This window comes from Plectropomus leopardus, chromosome 10, assembly GCF_026936395.1.
Source record: "Plectropomus leopardus strain MGB_pleo_1.0 chromosome 10, ASM2693639v1, whole genome shotgun sequence".
Taxonomy (NCBI): domain Eukaryota; kingdom Metazoa; phylum Chordata; class Actinopteri; order Perciformes; family Serranidae; genus Plectropomus; species Plectropomus leopardus.
Genome location: NC_142185.1, coordinates 37915824 through 37932516, shown reverse-complemented (window position 1 = coordinate 37932516; position 16693 = coordinate 37915824). Strand labels below are relative to the sequence as shown.

The window sequence follows — 16693 nt, the reverse complement described above, 5'->3', positions numbered from 1 at the left end:
CTGACCTGTTGTAGCATTAGCTGACCTGTTGTAGCGTTAGCTGACCTGTGGTAGCGTTAGCTGACCTGCTGTAGCGTTAGCTGACCTGTTGTGGCGTTAGCTGACTTGCTGTGGCGTTAGCTCACCTGTTGTAGCGTTAGCTGACCTGTGGTAGCGTTAGCTGACCTGTTGTAGCGTTAGCTGACCTGTGGTGGCGTTAGCTGACCTGTTGTAGCGTTAGCTGACCTGTTGTAGCGTTAGCTGACCTGTGGTGGCGTTAGCTGACCTGTTGTAGCGTTAGCTGACCTGTGGTGGCGTTAGCTGACCTGTGGTGGCGTTAGCTGACCTGTTGTAGCGTTAGCTGACCTGTTGTAGCGTTAGCTGACCTGTGGTAGCGTTAGCTGACCTGTGGTAGCGTTAGCTGACCTGTTGTAGCGTTAGCTGACCTGTGGTGGCGTTAGCTGACCTGTTGTGGCGTTAGCTGACCTGTTGTAGCGTTAGCTGACCCGTGGTGGCGTTAGCTGACCTGTTGTAGCGTTAGCTGACCCGTTGTAGCGTTAGCTGACCCGTTGTAGCGTTAGCTGACCTGTTGTAGCGTTAGCTGACCTGTGGTGGCGTTAGCTGACCTGTTGTAGCGTTAGCTAACCTGTTGTAGCGTTAGCTGACTTGGTAGCTGGTGAGTTGTTTTGTCTGTTGTGTGTTTTTGCAGCCTGGTGTCAGATGTGGTGGTGTTTAACTCGGTCTTCAACATGGACTCGTTCCTGTTGTCCATCTCGTCGTTCATGAAGAAGATCCCAGACCACAGACCCAGAGACCTGGACCTGCTGATCCGGCCCAAGTGTTCGGTCCTGTACTTCCCACTCCAGTTCCCTGATGTCAGCAGGTAAGAAAGGGTTTTTTAATGTCTGTGTGTCCCTTTGTATCATTCTGTGTCCCCTCTTTAAATTCTGAGGTTTTTGTGGGTCAGTAACGCAGCGCAGACAGAGCTCTGAAGCAGCTATTGTTTCCTCAGCAGTGTGTGTGTGTGTGTGTGTGTGTGTGTGTGTGTGTGTGTGTGTGTGTCCCTCTGTCCGTCCTCTCTGTGTGGCGTCCATCTATCAGCGCTCTTGTGAGGCGGGGGACTGTTGTAATGTAATAGTGATTGACCCGGGGCAGCAGAGACGTGCAGCGGGACACAAAGACATCAGATCCATCACGTCTGAGCTGGGGGACGGGGGGGACGGAATGAATCAATGAGGACACCACGTGATGGGCAGGTGTCTCATTGTTTTCTTCTCGTGTTGTCTTTGTGCAGCTGTGTGTGTGTGTGTGTGTGTGTGTGTGTGTGTGTGTGTGTGTGTGTGTGTGTGTGTGTGTTTTGGGGGGGTCTGCTGGTTGTCAGGTGCTGATCTGAATCCTTCAGAGTGATGGATGGAGGGATTTCATTGGACCAGGGACGAGTCCTCACAGTCCTGATGGACTCTGGAGTTTCTCTTAAAGACTGTTCACTTCAAACACACAATATACCAAGAAAACTTTTGGAGAAAATAAAATCACCAAAATCTTTTAAAGAAAAGAAAAAGACCAAATTTTCAAAAACTTTGGATTCAACTTTCAAAGAAAAATTTCCAAAACTTCTGATTGTAATGATGATGGAGATGGGAATAATGAAGATAAAGGTGACAAAAATAAGAGGAGGACAGTGGGACTGAAGGTGGTGGTGATGATGATGATGAAGGTGATGAAGGTGATGATGGTGATGAAGGTGATGATGGTGATGAAGGTGATGAAGGTGATGATGGTGATGATGGTGATGGTGATGATGATGATGATGATGATGATGATGATGATGATGATGAAGTAGATGAAGCAGATAAAGATGATGGACTGGGTGTCCTGGCTGGAGGTCCAGTTTGAGTCCCTCTGCAGGTTTTGACAGATTTACACCAGATGCTTCTTCTTCTGTGGTCTGAAAATAATCCTCCTGATGTCACAGTTTCCCTCCATCTGACCGTTCCATCATCACATGATCACCAAACATGACGTCATCACATGATCACCAAACATGACGTCATCACATGATCACTAAACATGACGTCATCGCATATCACCAAACATGACGTCATCACATATCACCAAACATGACATCATCACATGATCACCAAACATGACGTCATCACATGATCACCAAACATGACGTCATCACATGATCACCAAACATGACGTCATCACATGATCACCAAACATGACGTCATCACATGATCACCAAACATGACATCATCACATGATCACCAAACATGACGTCATCACATATCACCAAACATGACGTCATCACATATCACCAAACATGACGTCATCACATATCACCACACACTGACCGCGGTCTGTGGACCCCCCCGCCCACCAGAGCTCAGTGCGTCATATCACTGACACACACGCTATTAATCCGCTGCTGAAAGTAGTCCCAGCAGACTGTGCTGCCCTCTGATTGGTGGACTGCTCTCAGGTATAAGACCAGAACGTGAGACCATCATTTAAAGGTTCCCTCACACCCAAACCAGCTGCCTCCTGATTGGCCAGCTGGACCTGCAGCCAGGTGTAGCTGCCTGACAGCCTGAACGGAGGGACAAAAACGCCCAGAGACACACAGACTGTCTCTAAAGATGGACGACTTGTCTCTGCGTCCTCCCGCTGGACAACACTGAGGACAAAACACCCAGATACAGCAGCCAGACCCACACTTATGACCCGCACTGCAGCCAGGGGGCGTTCAAGATGATGTGGTTTCACTGCAGTGGATGTTTGTCACAGAGCGCCGTCTGCTGTGGGTCAAAGGTCAGAGACGAAGAATCTGTTTCCTCTGTCAGTGGCTACGTGGCGTTCAATAGCGTTCAGCAGCGTTCAGGAACGTTCAGCCTGTGGTCTTCATGTGTACGCACTATAAACATGTTCCTGTTTATTTGTTTGTTTGTTTGTTTGTTTGTTGTTTTTCAGGCTGCTGCCTGAACACAAGCTCCTCCTCCTCCAACCTACACGGTTGTCTCATGTTGATGACATCATCACACCACAGGACCAGCAGACTCAGCGGTAAAATTACTCTATGTTCCAGATACTGTGTACTAATACTACGGTAAATACGCTTTACTCCAAATACTGTGTACTAATACTACTGTAAATACACTTTACTCCAAATACTTTATTGACCCCAATTTCTCAGTTTTGAGATCAATAAAGTATATCTATCTATCTATCTATACTGTGTACTGATACTACTGTAACCACTTTTTACCATTAACTGTGTAGTAGTACTGCTGTAAAAACTCTTAACTATAAACACTGAGTACTAATACTGCAGTAAGTACTCTTTGAAGTGGTCCAGCAGTCAGACAGTGTCACTTCACTGTTTCTTTAAAGGTTGAATTCACGAATTTAAAGAAGGCCGTTACTGGAGTTAAAACATCCTAAATCCTTCAACAATTTCACACATTATTATTATTTTAGTTATTTATTTGTTTGTTTGTTTGTTTGTTTGTTTGGTTATTTGTTTGTTTATTTTTATTATTATTTCATATGTATGAAATTTACCAGCTTCCTGGTCCTTACACGTCAGCACACAGTTTGACGTTACCGTGAGTGTTTGGGCGGGCGGTCCCTGGTGTGTGTGACGGCGGTTCGTGTTATTGTTAGTATTTGGGTTTTTTTACAATGGGTCCTGAACGTATTTGAGCTTTAACACATCCTGAGAAGAGCTGAGACTTTGAGCGGTAGGACCGGGACTCTGCAGCAGAATAAAAGCAGCCGTGTGTCTGAGGTTCATCTGCAGACGAGGCGTCCACGCGTCTGTCTCTGTCTCCTGTCCAACAGTGGACGTCTTCAGTCTGCTGCGGCCTGTGGACGTCACTCCGTCAGCTGACAGAGTAGCACTTTAATCGGCACTGAAAGAAATACTTGTTATTTAACTTTATTATGGGATGTAGGTTTTATAATTCTTTATTTTTATGAAATTAACATCTGTTTGTGCTGCTGAATGTGAAAATAATTTATTTTTCGTGAATAAATTCATATCATAACTTCACATGATGACAGGTGTGAAGAGTGTCCATCATCATCGGAGCAGCAGGAAGATCCACGTGAGTCCAGACCTGAACCCAGAACAGACCTCAGACCACTTAGTGAGGGGGACACTGGAGACCAGCTGAAACCTCTGCACATTGTCTGGCCCCACAGGTGGTGAGTCGCATTTAATGACTATCGTAACAACAACAACAACAACAACAACAACAATAGTAACAACAACAATAGTAACAACAACAACAACAATAATAGTAACAACAACAATAGTAACAACAACAACAACAATAATAGTAACAACAACAACAATAGTAACAACAACAACAACAATAATAATAGTAACAACAACAACAACAATAATAATAGTAACAACAACAACAACAATAATAGTAACAACAACAACAACAACAACAACAACAACAACAACAACAATAGTAACAACAATAATAATAGCAACAACAACAATAATAATAGCAACAATAATAATAGCAACAACAACAATAATAATAATAGCAACAACAACAATAATAATAGTAACAACAACAATAATAATAGTAACAACAACAACAATAATAATAGTAACAACAACAATAATAATAGTAACAACAACAACAATAATAATAGTAACAACAACAACAACAACAATAATAATAATAGTAACAACAACAATAATAATAATAGTAACAACAACAATAATAATAATAGTAACAACAACAACAATAATAATAATAGTAACAACAACAACAATAATAATAATAGTAACAACAACAACAATAATAATAATAGTAACAACAATAATAATAATAATAGTAACAACAACAACAACAATAATAATAGCAACAACAACAATAATAATAGCAACAATAATAATAATAGTAACAACAACAATAATAATAATAGTAACAACAACAATAATAATAATAGTAACAACAACAACAACAATAATAATAGCAACAACAACAATAATAATAGCAACAACAATAATAATAGCAGCAACAACAATAATAATAGCAACAACAACAATAATAATAGCAACAACAATAATAATAGTAACAACAACAACAATAATAATAGTAACAACAACAACAACAACAATAATAATAGTAACAACAACAACAACAACAATAATAATAGTAACAACAACAACAATAATAGTAACAACAACAACAATAATAATAGTAACAATAATAATAACAATTATAATAGTAACAATAATAATAACAATTATAATAGTAACAATAATAATAACAATTATAATAGTAACAATAATAATAACAATTATAATAGTAACATCATGGTAATTATAGTAACAATAATAATTAAAAAATTATAACAATAGTTGTAAAGAGGAAGTGAGTCTGACAGGATTCAGTTTAAATGTAAACTCTGAATTTAGAATAAATCGTTAAGTTAAGTCACAGCTGATGAGAAAATATGAAGACGATCCTGTAATGTGGTTTATTATCAGCGTCCTGATGCAGTGAAAGTCGTCCTTTATAAGAATCAAAGCGATGACGTGAAGATACAAGGTGACTGAAATCAGCGATAATAAAGCAATAGTGTCTGACGAGGTCGGTCTGATGACATCACGTCCTGTGCGTGTTGGGAAACGCCGCCGTTGGCCTGAATGTGAGCGCAGGGAGAGTTTGATGAGTGTGACCTGAGATCGGCGCCGGCTCTGAAATGAGATTACAAGCAGGCCGAGCAGCGGTGTGTCGGTGTTGTTCCTGTCGGGCGGTATCAGTGACCGCAGCAGCCGTCCTGTAATCTGCTGTGAACTGAGAAAAACACAGATGGATTATTGCTTTTATTCTGTCAGAGATGAGGATGTTGTGTTAATCTGTGATTGAAGCTCCTCGTCTGGTTTGTGTTTTAATCTGTGTGTGGCCTGGATCCTCAGATTACAGCTCGTCTTATTGCTGCTGCGGGGGTGGGGGGGTGAACAGCTGTTTCAGGTGAAGGAGCTCCAGCACCGGAGCCTGCGGGGCCCGGGGGGCCGAACGGGGAGGGGGGGTAAATCTGTGATCAGGATCAGAGGGCCGATGTCCTGCTGCTGCTCTGCACATCACAACATCAACAACAAACACACACACACCAACACACTGTGACTTGCCCCGAATCTCATTACCTAAAGTTTATACACACATCAACACCACACACAGATTTTATTATCAGATTTTATTTGTGCACAACTTTTCATACAAACATTTGAATAAAAACACACAAAACGCAAAAACAATACTCATTGAAACCAGGAGCTGAGGAAACGCTGCCATTAGTGAGAAAAAAACCATAGGGAGGACAAAACCTATAGAAATATATACATACATAAATAAAATGATATTGGTAATAATAGTTTTTTAAAAAATGAGATACCACTAACTTTAACTGGATAGACATAAAGACCACAGATACGTATAGTAAAGATATACAGTTTTTTTACAGGAAAGTTTTGATCATACAGATATTTTCACAGTGTAAGGCCTCTGTGTGTCAACAAGGCTTACACTTTCCACAGCTTTGTTTTTTGTAAGTAAAATGTATGTTATTTTTAATATTTTCACAGTAAAAAGCCTCTGACACAAAAAGTGTTTTTCTGCTGATGACCTGCAGATATAATAAATAAATTCCTATTACAGTAACTAATAAATACAGTATCATAAACCCCTCTGATGTTTCAGTCTGCTGCTGGGACAGAACTCACAGCTGTTCCTGTTATTTTGTCCACTCCATTTATATCAAAATAACAGAAACACAAACAAACTCAACATGAAAACGTCATGAATTATTACAGGACTGTTGGATCCAACTGATGTTCCTAATAAACTGCTTAACTGAGCGAAACTATAATCTCCCAAATTATTTCATAGATTAATATTTCAGTCCCTTAAAGTTCTTCTGAAAAACAGACAGAAAATCTGAAAATCATCTGATTTGAGAGTCTTGAAAAAAATGTTTTAATCGATTATCAACAATAGTTTGAGATGAGTTTTCTGATCAGTGAATTAACTGATCGACTGTCTTATTTTAATTTATTTCTCATATTTGTGAGGATATAAGCTGTTTCCTGTATTTCTGAATGAATCCTGACACATTTATTATCGCTGCCAGAGGAGGAGCAGAGGAGGAGCAGAGGAGGAGCAGAGGGGGAGCAGAGGAGGAGCAGAGGGGGGAGGTGTTATCTCCTGGTCTTTGTCCTCCTCTCCTGTATCAGAGGGAGTAGAGCCAGAAGGAGTTAAAAAGGTTTTGTGGAAACGAGGGAATTATCTCTGAGTCCGGAGGGAGGAGAGAGGCTGAGAGCTGCACGAGGAGAAATAATCTGCTCAGTAATTCTTCACCTCAGGAAATCCACCGAGGAGGAGCTGAACGCTGCTGAAACGCTGCTGAAACACTGCTGAACGCTGCTGAACGCTGCTGAAACGCTGCTGAAACACTGCTGAACGCTGCTGAACGCTGCTGAAACGCTGCTGAACGCTGCTGAACGCTGCTGAAACGCTGCTGAACGCTGCTGAAACGCTGCTGAACGCTGCTGAACGCTGCTGAAACGCTGCTGAAACACTGCTGAACGCTGCTGAGCGCTGCTGAAACGCTGCTGAAACACTGCTGAACGCTGCTGAACGCTGCTGAAACGCTGCTGAAACACTGCTGAACGCTGCTGAACGCTGCTGAAACACTGCTGAACGCTGCTGAACGCTGCTGAACGCTGCTGAAACGCTGCTGAACGCTGCTGAAACGCTGCTGAAACGCTGCTGAAACACTGCTGAGCGCTGCTGAGCGCTGCTGAACGCTGCTGAAACGCTGCTGAGCGCTGCTGAAACACTGCTGAGCGCTGCTGAAACGCTGCTGAACGCTGCTGAAACATCACTACCTATAAGTCACACATTAATCATGTTTCATCCACATCTTCACTCCTGTTAATCCACTTTGGTTCACGCTCAGTGAAACTTTCCACGCCGGCCAGTAACACGGCTGAAATATTTTTAAGGTGAAAAATAAGCGGGAAGAATTTCCTTTTACTGACAGCGATTCAACAAGAGTCAGACAAAAAAGAAAAATGAAACCACTGAATTTAAAAGGTAAATGTGACCAAAAAAATGCTCAAAATGTATTCATTTATTGATAAAACTGACATGAATTTGTTACTGGGAGCTCTTCAACATCACCTGAAACTGAAAGAAGACTAATTTGAACCCAAATTGGTTCAAACAAACACAATTTACTTAACATTTAATTAAATCTATGCAAAATGCATCCAAAGTTTAATGTAACAAAGTTTGTAGGTGTCTAATATTTGCGAGTAAAGATGATATTTCTCATCTGAATCAGTAACTCTGACAGCTCTTGAACGTGCCCTGAATTTAACCCAAAATGTGACCTGTGTCTGTTTTTATTCATTTATTCTCACTTAAAAATGTCAAAAGTACCTTCAGCTGTTTTAGAAAAGAAAGTTTCTTTTTTGTTTTGTTCTGAACAAAGTTTGCTGTCCGTCCTCTGCGCTCCATGTGTGTTTTAAATAAAGTTAAACATCAATGACTTCCTGTTGAACGGTCCTCTGTGCGTCCATTCCTGGGGACTCATCGATGTCCTCCGTCCACAGGTCCAATCAGCTGAGTGTCTGTCTGTCTGTCTTTAGGGAACATGATAAGAACCCCGAGCTGCTGTTCTCCACTCTGATCAGACTGAAGGACAGAGGACACGCCTTCCACCTGTCGGTGCTCGGAGAGACTTTCACTGATGTGCCAGGTGAGTCATCGTCGTCATCATCATCATCGTCGTCATCATCATCGTCATCAAATGATGACACAATAAAATACAGTGCTACAGAAGAAAACATTACATGGTGTTACCCTCACCCAAAACTCGCTCTCATCTAAAATCTGATCTCACGTACAAATTGTTCCTAATGTAAGTCTGACCTCGGCGAAAATTTATCGTCTGAAAAATCTCTTACCTAATTTTTTTTCTTACCAAAGAGTTCTTGTCTTTTTTTATCTCAAGTTTGTTCACACAAAAAGGTTGTTCTTGCCTAAAATTTCTTCTTAACTGAAATTTGGTCTTACCAAAAAGTTTGTTCATTTCTAAAATACGTTCTAATCAAAAAATATGTCCTTATCTAAAGTATGTCCTTACCTAAAGTATGTCCTTACCTAAAGTATGTCCTTACCTAAAGTATGTCCTTACCTAAAGTATGTCCTTACCTAAAGTATGTCCTTATCTGAAAGAGTTACCTAACTCTTTTCGTCAGATGTGTTGTTACCTAAAATAAGATTGATCCTGAAATGTGTCCTCAAACTTTGTCCCTTTGTTCTTACCTAAAGTTTGTTTCTGCTTTAAATGTCCCGAGGGCATCGGAGTAGGTGTGTTGGTCAGAAAGCGCTCTAACAGAGCTGCTGTGGTCACGTGGTGAATGTGTGTGCCGTCGATGAGGAGGCTGCTGGTCTTTGACTGCGAGCCCGCCTCAGAGCGGATGCTGCTGCTGAGGCCAGGTGTGCCGTCCGCAGGTAGAGACCCAGAGTCTGACGAGGGAGCAGGAGTTGTTGGTTATTGATGGTGCTGTTGGATTTGCGGTCTGTGAGAGGCTCTCCGAGTTTGTTCATCACATGACTGGGATGAAGTTTGGATCTGCTCTGACTTCTCTTTCACCTTTAGGTACTCCTGATATTTTACTGCGCTCATTAGATAATGTGCAGGTCAGAGGTCGTAGGTCGGCGCTGCTCTCAGGCCTCAGGACACTTTTTAATTGATAAAACACACTGTGTATCATCAGCTGATGATGCTATAATGAGTGTGTGTGTGTGTGTGTGTGTGTGTGTGTGTGTTTTAGCGTAATGAACACACTCTGGTCAAACACACTCTGAGATATTGAGACGTAAAGTTTTACTGCAGCATAAACACACTGACCGTAAATTCAGCTTCATATTCTCTGATTAGCTTTATGAGTGCTGGGAAGGCAATCACATTAGGACAATTTTAATCGACTTTGATTTTGTTAATAGGGTCACAGTATTGATTATTTTCACCCCTCACCTGTTTTTCTTTGGGCTGCGCTCATAAACGTCCACATTCATAATCGTCTGGCTTTTTTAAAAATGTCTCTGTGTCTAGTTTCCTCAGTTTATCTGCGCTCACACGGCACAAAACATCCAAGTCTTTATTTATGAAACCTCTGACTTTATGAGACTGTTTACATTTATGATTATATCCTAACAAAATATCTCTTTTTATCTCTTTTGTCCAATTCATCTCTTCTTCTTATCATCATTGTCCGCTATTATTTTCCTTATTTTATTGATAAAGATTAAAACTGATTTACTGCTTACATACAGCCCACACACACAAAAACACTCTCACTAATAATATTAATAATAATAATAATAATAATAATAATAATAATAATAATAATAATAATAATAATAATAATAATAACCTTTGAGACTGTTTCTGGGGCTAAAAGATGAATGTAAGTGTTTTACAGATTTACAGATTTGAGATTATAATGAGACAGAAATATGAGACGATGTGAGAAAAGTTTCTCATTGACATGAACAACATCATGCCATTAACATGTGACATCACCTGTGCGTCTCTACCTGCAGAGATCTTCTCAGAGGCGCGGCGGCTGTTGGACGCTCACATCCTGAACTGGGGCTTCCTGTCCAGTAAAGAGGACTACCTGCGCGTGCTTTGTCAGGCCGACGTGGTTGTCTCCACCGCCAAACACGAGTTCTTCGGAGTCGCTATGTGAGTTTTTGACCTCCCTTTACTTCGTAATCACTACTGTCAATGACAACTACTGTCTGTACTATAATACTGTACTTATAACTCACATCAATAATAACTTTAATAATAACCAGCATCAATATTAACTAACTTTATAACTAATAATAACCAACATCAATAATAACTAACTTTGATAGTAACCAACATCAAGAATAACTATCTTTGATAATAACCAACATCAATCACTTTCTTTAATAATAAACATCAATAATAACTAACTTTGATAATAACCAACATCAATAATAACTAACTTTAATAATAAACAACATCAGTAATAACTAACTTTGATAATAACCAACATCAATAATAACTTTCTTTAATAATAAACATCAATAATAACTAACTTTAATAATAAACAACATCAATAATAACTAACTTTAATAATGAACAACGTCAATAATAACTAACTTTGATAATAACCAACATCAGTAATAACTAACTTTAATAATAAACAACATCAATAATAACTAACTTTAATAATAACCAACATCAATAATAACTAACTTTAATAATAACCAACATCAATAACTAACTTGAATAATAAACAACATCAATAATAACTTTCTTTAATAATAAACAACATCATCGTAATTTAAAGAACAAAACCCGATTTGTAAAATAAAACAAATTCTCACAGCTAGAAACTGTGAACACAGAAATTGATATTGAATTGTAATTGTAATAAAAGTGTAAAAAAATATTGTTAGATTTTCAAATTCCCAACGATCCCCGAACATATCATGTTATTATACAGGTTTGTGAAAAAATGTAATGACTTCTCCAGGTTTTTCTTGACCGTACAACCCTGAATAATGACTAGTAATTTGTTACTGAACTTATTCTAATAATAATGATGATGAAATGTCAGTCAGCGAGTCGGTCTGCTGGATAAGTTCAAACGCACAAAGTTTCTGTTCAAAACTGGGAAAAAACCACCACATTTTCTTCTGATCCTCCTCACCTGAGAGTCGCCCCGGCTGCCTCACGTCTCTGAGAGTTGGCTGTACTGCTGAGATCAAGCTGTCCTCTGGAGGTGTCCTCTGGAGGTGTCCTCTGAAGCTGTCCTCTGAAGGTGTCCTCTGAAGGTGTCCTCTGAAGGTGTCCTCTGGAGGTGTCCTCTGGAGGTGTCCTCTGGAGGTGTCCTCTGAAGGAGACCTGGTGCGGACCTGCAGGTGGACTCGGTCTGTGAAGCAGACTTCAGTCACCTGAACTCTGAGCTGCAGGCTGAACAGTGACAGCCAATCAGAGGCTGCGCTCTCTGAACCACGACCAATCAAACGTGTGTGAGACGGTCAGCCTGCAGTCTGAGCGTCTGATCTTCACCTCATTCATGTTGACACATTTATTTATTATTTGATTTTTGTCTGAGGCCCATCACCAAGAAAACACTTTCTATCATACAGAAACAGGACAGCCCAAAAACACAGAAAAACTTTAATACTTTATCAGAACAAAAAAATCAGGTCAGAAAAGAACAGAAAACTATCATTTTACAGTTTCATGAAAATAAAGACAGATAGATAGATAAACTTTGTCTGTCCCAAGTGGTGACAGAAATTCTCCTTTGAGTGGCTCGATACAATACACACAGTTCACATGAAAACTCAAAACGTCTTAAATATCCATAAAAATAAATTAATCTGTTTTGTGACAGGCATTAAATTAGAAAAGAACACAGAAATACAAATACAAATACATACTTTCTTTAAAAAAAACACCACGTTAAAAAGATTAAAGAAATAAAATAACGATAAAATCAATTTATAAAGCACAAAAAATACAGAATCGTATAATACAAACAATTAAATAGAAATACAGAAATTAAAGTTTTAAATACTTAATCAAAAATAAAAAAAATAATTAAATAATAAAATAACTAAAATATATCCATCCATCCATTTTCTTCCGCTTATCCGGGGTCGGGCCGCGGGGCAGCAGCCTAAGCAGGGAAACCCAGACTTCCCTCTCCCCGGCCACTTCGTCCAGCTCTTCCGGGGGACCCCGAGGCGTTCCCAGGTCAGCTGTGAGACATAGTCTCTCCAGCATGTCCTGGGTCTTCCCCGGGGCCTCCTACTGGTGGGACGTGCCCTGAACACCTCACCAGGGAGGCGTCCTGGAGGCATCCTAATTAGATGCCTGAGCCGCCTCATCTGGCTCTTCTCAACGCGGAGGAGCAGCGGCTCTCCTCCGAGCTCCTCCCGGATGACCGAGCTTCGCACCCTATCTCTAAGGGAGAACCCAGCCACCCTATGGAGGAAACTCATCTCGGCCGCTTGTACCCGCGATCTTGTTCTTTCGGTCACTACCCAAAGCTCGTGACCATAATTGAGGGTAGGAACGAAGATCGACCGGTAAATGGAGAGCTTTGCCTTTGCCTCAGCTCCCTCTTTACCACGACAGATCGGTGCAGAGTCTGCATTACTGCAGACGCCGCATCGATCCGCCTGTCGATCTCCCGCTCCATCCTTCCCTCACTCGTGAACAAGACCCCGAGGTACTTAAACTCCTCCACTTGGGGCAGGACTTCGTCCCCGATCCGGAGGGTCTGATGGGTCTCTCTGATGTGTCTTTCTGTTATATTTTATGATAGTGTGTTTACACAGACTTCAGCCTGTCAAAATAAAAGCACCAGCTCACACTGAACCAGTCCCGTCTGTCACAGCACAAACTGAAAAACGGAAAAAAAAAAGGAGAAACCGAAAAAAGTAGACACAGTAGAAACAGAAAAAAGAAGAAACAGTAGAAATGATGAATCAATGAGTGTTGTTCCAGCTCAGGTGTGATCAGACGGTCCCATCGTCTCAGAGCTCAGGTGTGATCGGACCGTCCCATCGTCTTGTGTAAACAGTGCTGTGATGTTTGTCAGGTTGGAGGCGGTGCACTGCGGCTGTTACCCTCTGTGTCCAAAGGCGCTGGTGTATCCTGAGATCTTCCCAGGTAACCAAACACCTGAGCTCAGGTGCAGTCTGGGTCAGGACCAGAGGGACCTGTGTGTGTTCACTCTCTTCTTCTTCTGTGCTGCAGCAGAGTACCTGTACTCCACACCTGAGCAGCTCTGTAAACGTCTGCAGGGGCTCTGCAGGAGGCCCCACCTCGCCCGTAGACACGTTGTCAAGGTAACCGCCTCAATATTCACACAGCAGAGAGGAGATATCCTCACTGCCAGTCCTCAAACACTGAGGACTACACCTCCCATCATGCACCATGAGAGGCTCTTTATGGGTTTAGGATAATGTTAGGACATTTCTATGATTTTAGGACATTTCTATGATTTAAGACATTAGGGTCTTAGTTAGGACCTCTATCAGGGGTGGTTGGGGGCCACCGGGGGCCCGAACAGGGGCCAGATTTGGGCCGTGGGCCGTGAGTTGAGTATTGGTGCTGTAGACCAGGCCCCCAGGAAGTGCGCCACCCTCTGAAGCAAAATGTACATAGTGGCCGAAAGTGGAACTACAGCGTCACGTGACGCACACTGGCACAGAGAGACTTTTCCGCGTTTGTTAACATCGGGAAAGAGACCTCCTTAAATCACTGGATCATTTCTTTGAGACGTTGACTTTTCAGAACGCATTTTTTATATCCATTATTAAAAACATTAAGTCCTAAAGACGTAAAATGCGCTATTTCCCGAATCAAGATTTTGAATTCGGACATTTCTCCAGACATAACATGAACGCGCATCAGACCCGCGGGACTCTACCGCGTGAACGCGCATGTGACTGTAAGAGTTTCTGACAGCACAGGCTTCGTACCGGCCGTAGTGATGGATATTTTTGCTGTAATTCATCATTTTTGAATCACAATTCATCATTTTTACCATTTTACATCACATCCATACGCTGCTGGCTGTAAAGCTGTAATATGGACGTCTTACCGTGTCTGTGTCAGACCGTATATACGGTCTACGGTCTGTGTTCAAACTACCGGTTATCAGTGAGCAGCGGAGCTCTAGAGACAGTTACTGAGAGGTACTGGACGTAGTATTTTTAAAGTTGAGCTGTGTAATAAAACACGGGGCAATATTACAAGCAGCACCTTTTATTACTTTTTTATGGGCACAACACCTAACGATTCTGTTAATTTGATTTCTCCGGTCAAGATTACGATATGATTCCCTGATGAGTTGTATGTATATGTGTGTGTGTGTGTGTGTGTGTGTGTGTGTGTGTGTGTGTGTGTAGAGAGAGATAAATATTATCTGATAATCACGTAAATATTAAAACCGACAGCACCGCTGTTGCTAATAAGCTAAGCTACTACGAGAGACATGCTCGTGCACCGGCGCTGTTCGCTTCGAGCACTCGGGTCATCTGTGTGAGCGAGCCAGTGAGTCGGAGTCAGTGCTCGGGTACACTCGGGTACACTCGGCCGCGTTCGGCTGTCGTTACTCACTTCCACGCTGCTCTATGGGCCGGTAGATCCGGGTATTTTACACTTTTCTAAACCCGGAAAAAGAGTTTTCTCTGTTTCATGCGTCACTGAGCAGCTCTCATAGGAATGAATGAGGCTCCGCCCCCACGGCTGTATCCAGATTTATTATACATCCATGCTGTAGGTCCATGCCCTGCATTTAGCAGTAGAAGCTAACGTCCTGTGTGTTTACATGTTGAACTGTCCCTTAGACTGTCTGTCCTCCTTCTGTCCTGCAGGTGGACACGTCCTCTTTCTCCTGGACGTCTCTGAAGGAGCGTTTCCAGACTCTGCTGGCAGCTGAGTGTCCCTGAGTGTCCCCGCCCTCACCTGCTGAGTCTAGTTGGAGGAGGAGGTCTCTGCCAGGACGCCGTCAGTCCTGACTCTGCGACACGTCCCGCAGAAAGCACCTCAGCACCCTCTGAGCCCAGAGAGCAGGGTGGGGGGACGGAGACACCGAGTCTGGACCTGTAAATGTCCTCCTGCTCTCTTCCATGTGTGTGATTAGAGAGGAGGCGAGGGAGAGGGGAGGAGGAGGAGGAGGAGGAGGAAGAAGAGAGGAGGAGGGGTATATATCTTGTACATCAATATCTGTGTATTAATATCTGTACATCAATATCTGTGTATTAATATCTCCGATACTTCCACCACCGCGGTCCTCACTACACGGCACTGACGGCAGCAGTGTGAGACATTCAGAGGAACAACCAGAACCCATGTATCATGTTAACACACACACACATACACACACACAGTGAACACACACACACAGTGAGTGTGTGTATTAACGGACCAATGAGACACTGTAATTCCTCTGAACTTTACAAAGTGTTCAGTAAAAACTTTATTGGTCTGCTGTTCTGGAGTGACGATGTCATCAGGCGGTGACCTCAGCCACCTCAGTTATCTTCCTCATACGTTTTTTCTCATCGAGCAGATCCACACAAACCACCGTCTGCAGAGTCATCACACTTCTGACGAACTTCTCTGTATCGGGAAAATATTCTGACACTTTCACTGATTTACCAAATGTTTCATCAAGGAAACCGTTACTCTCCTCCAGCATGTGCAGCTCTCCACTGTACGACTGAGAGTCAGAGTCAGTGTCATACTCCATCTCCTCCTCACCTGCTGCACCTCCCACAGCAGGAGCAGTAGCAGCAGCAGCAGCAGCAGCAGCAGCAGCAGCAGGAGGAGCAGCAGCAGCAGCAGCAGCAGCAGCAGGAGGAGCAGGAGCAGCAGCAGCAGCAGCAGTAGCAGGAGGAGCAGCAGCAGCAGCAGGAGGAGCAGGAGCAGCAGGAGCAGCAGCAGCAGGAGCAGTAGCAGCAGCAGCAGGAGCAGCAGCAGCAGGAGGAGCAGCAGCAGCAGCAGCAGGAGCAGCAGCAGCAGGAGCAGCAGCAGCAGCAGCAGGAGCAGCAGCAGCAGCAGCAGCAGGTGCATGTGGGGAACGGATCGGGGACTGACAAGGACCGTG

The 16693-nt window shown here is 42.4% G+C and overlaps 1 protein-coding gene across 1 annotated transcript in view; it reads left to right on the top strand.

The window, feature by feature from the left end:
* The window catches only part of qtman (queuosine-tRNA mannosyltransferase), a 32746-nt gene extending 16293 nt beyond the window's left edge, over positions 1 to 16453 (top strand). Inside the window, exons 4-11 of the mRNA XM_088083833.1 lie at positions 689 to 862; positions 2953 to 3045; positions 4045 to 4188; positions 8663 to 8772; positions 10626 to 10770; positions 13676 to 13746; positions 13834 to 13925; positions 15459 to 16453. Coding sequence (XP_087939959.1) covers positions 689 to 862; positions 2953 to 3045; positions 4045 to 4188; positions 8663 to 8772; positions 10626 to 10770; positions 13676 to 13746; positions 13834 to 13925; positions 15459 to 15533 — 904 coding nt within the window. The 3' untranslated portion in view covers positions 15534 to 16453. The remainder of the gene's footprint in view (positions 1 to 688; positions 863 to 2952; positions 3046 to 4044; positions 4189 to 8662; positions 8773 to 10625; positions 10771 to 13675; positions 13747 to 13833; positions 13926 to 15458) is intronic.
* Positions 16454 to 16693: the final 240 nt, after the last annotated feature.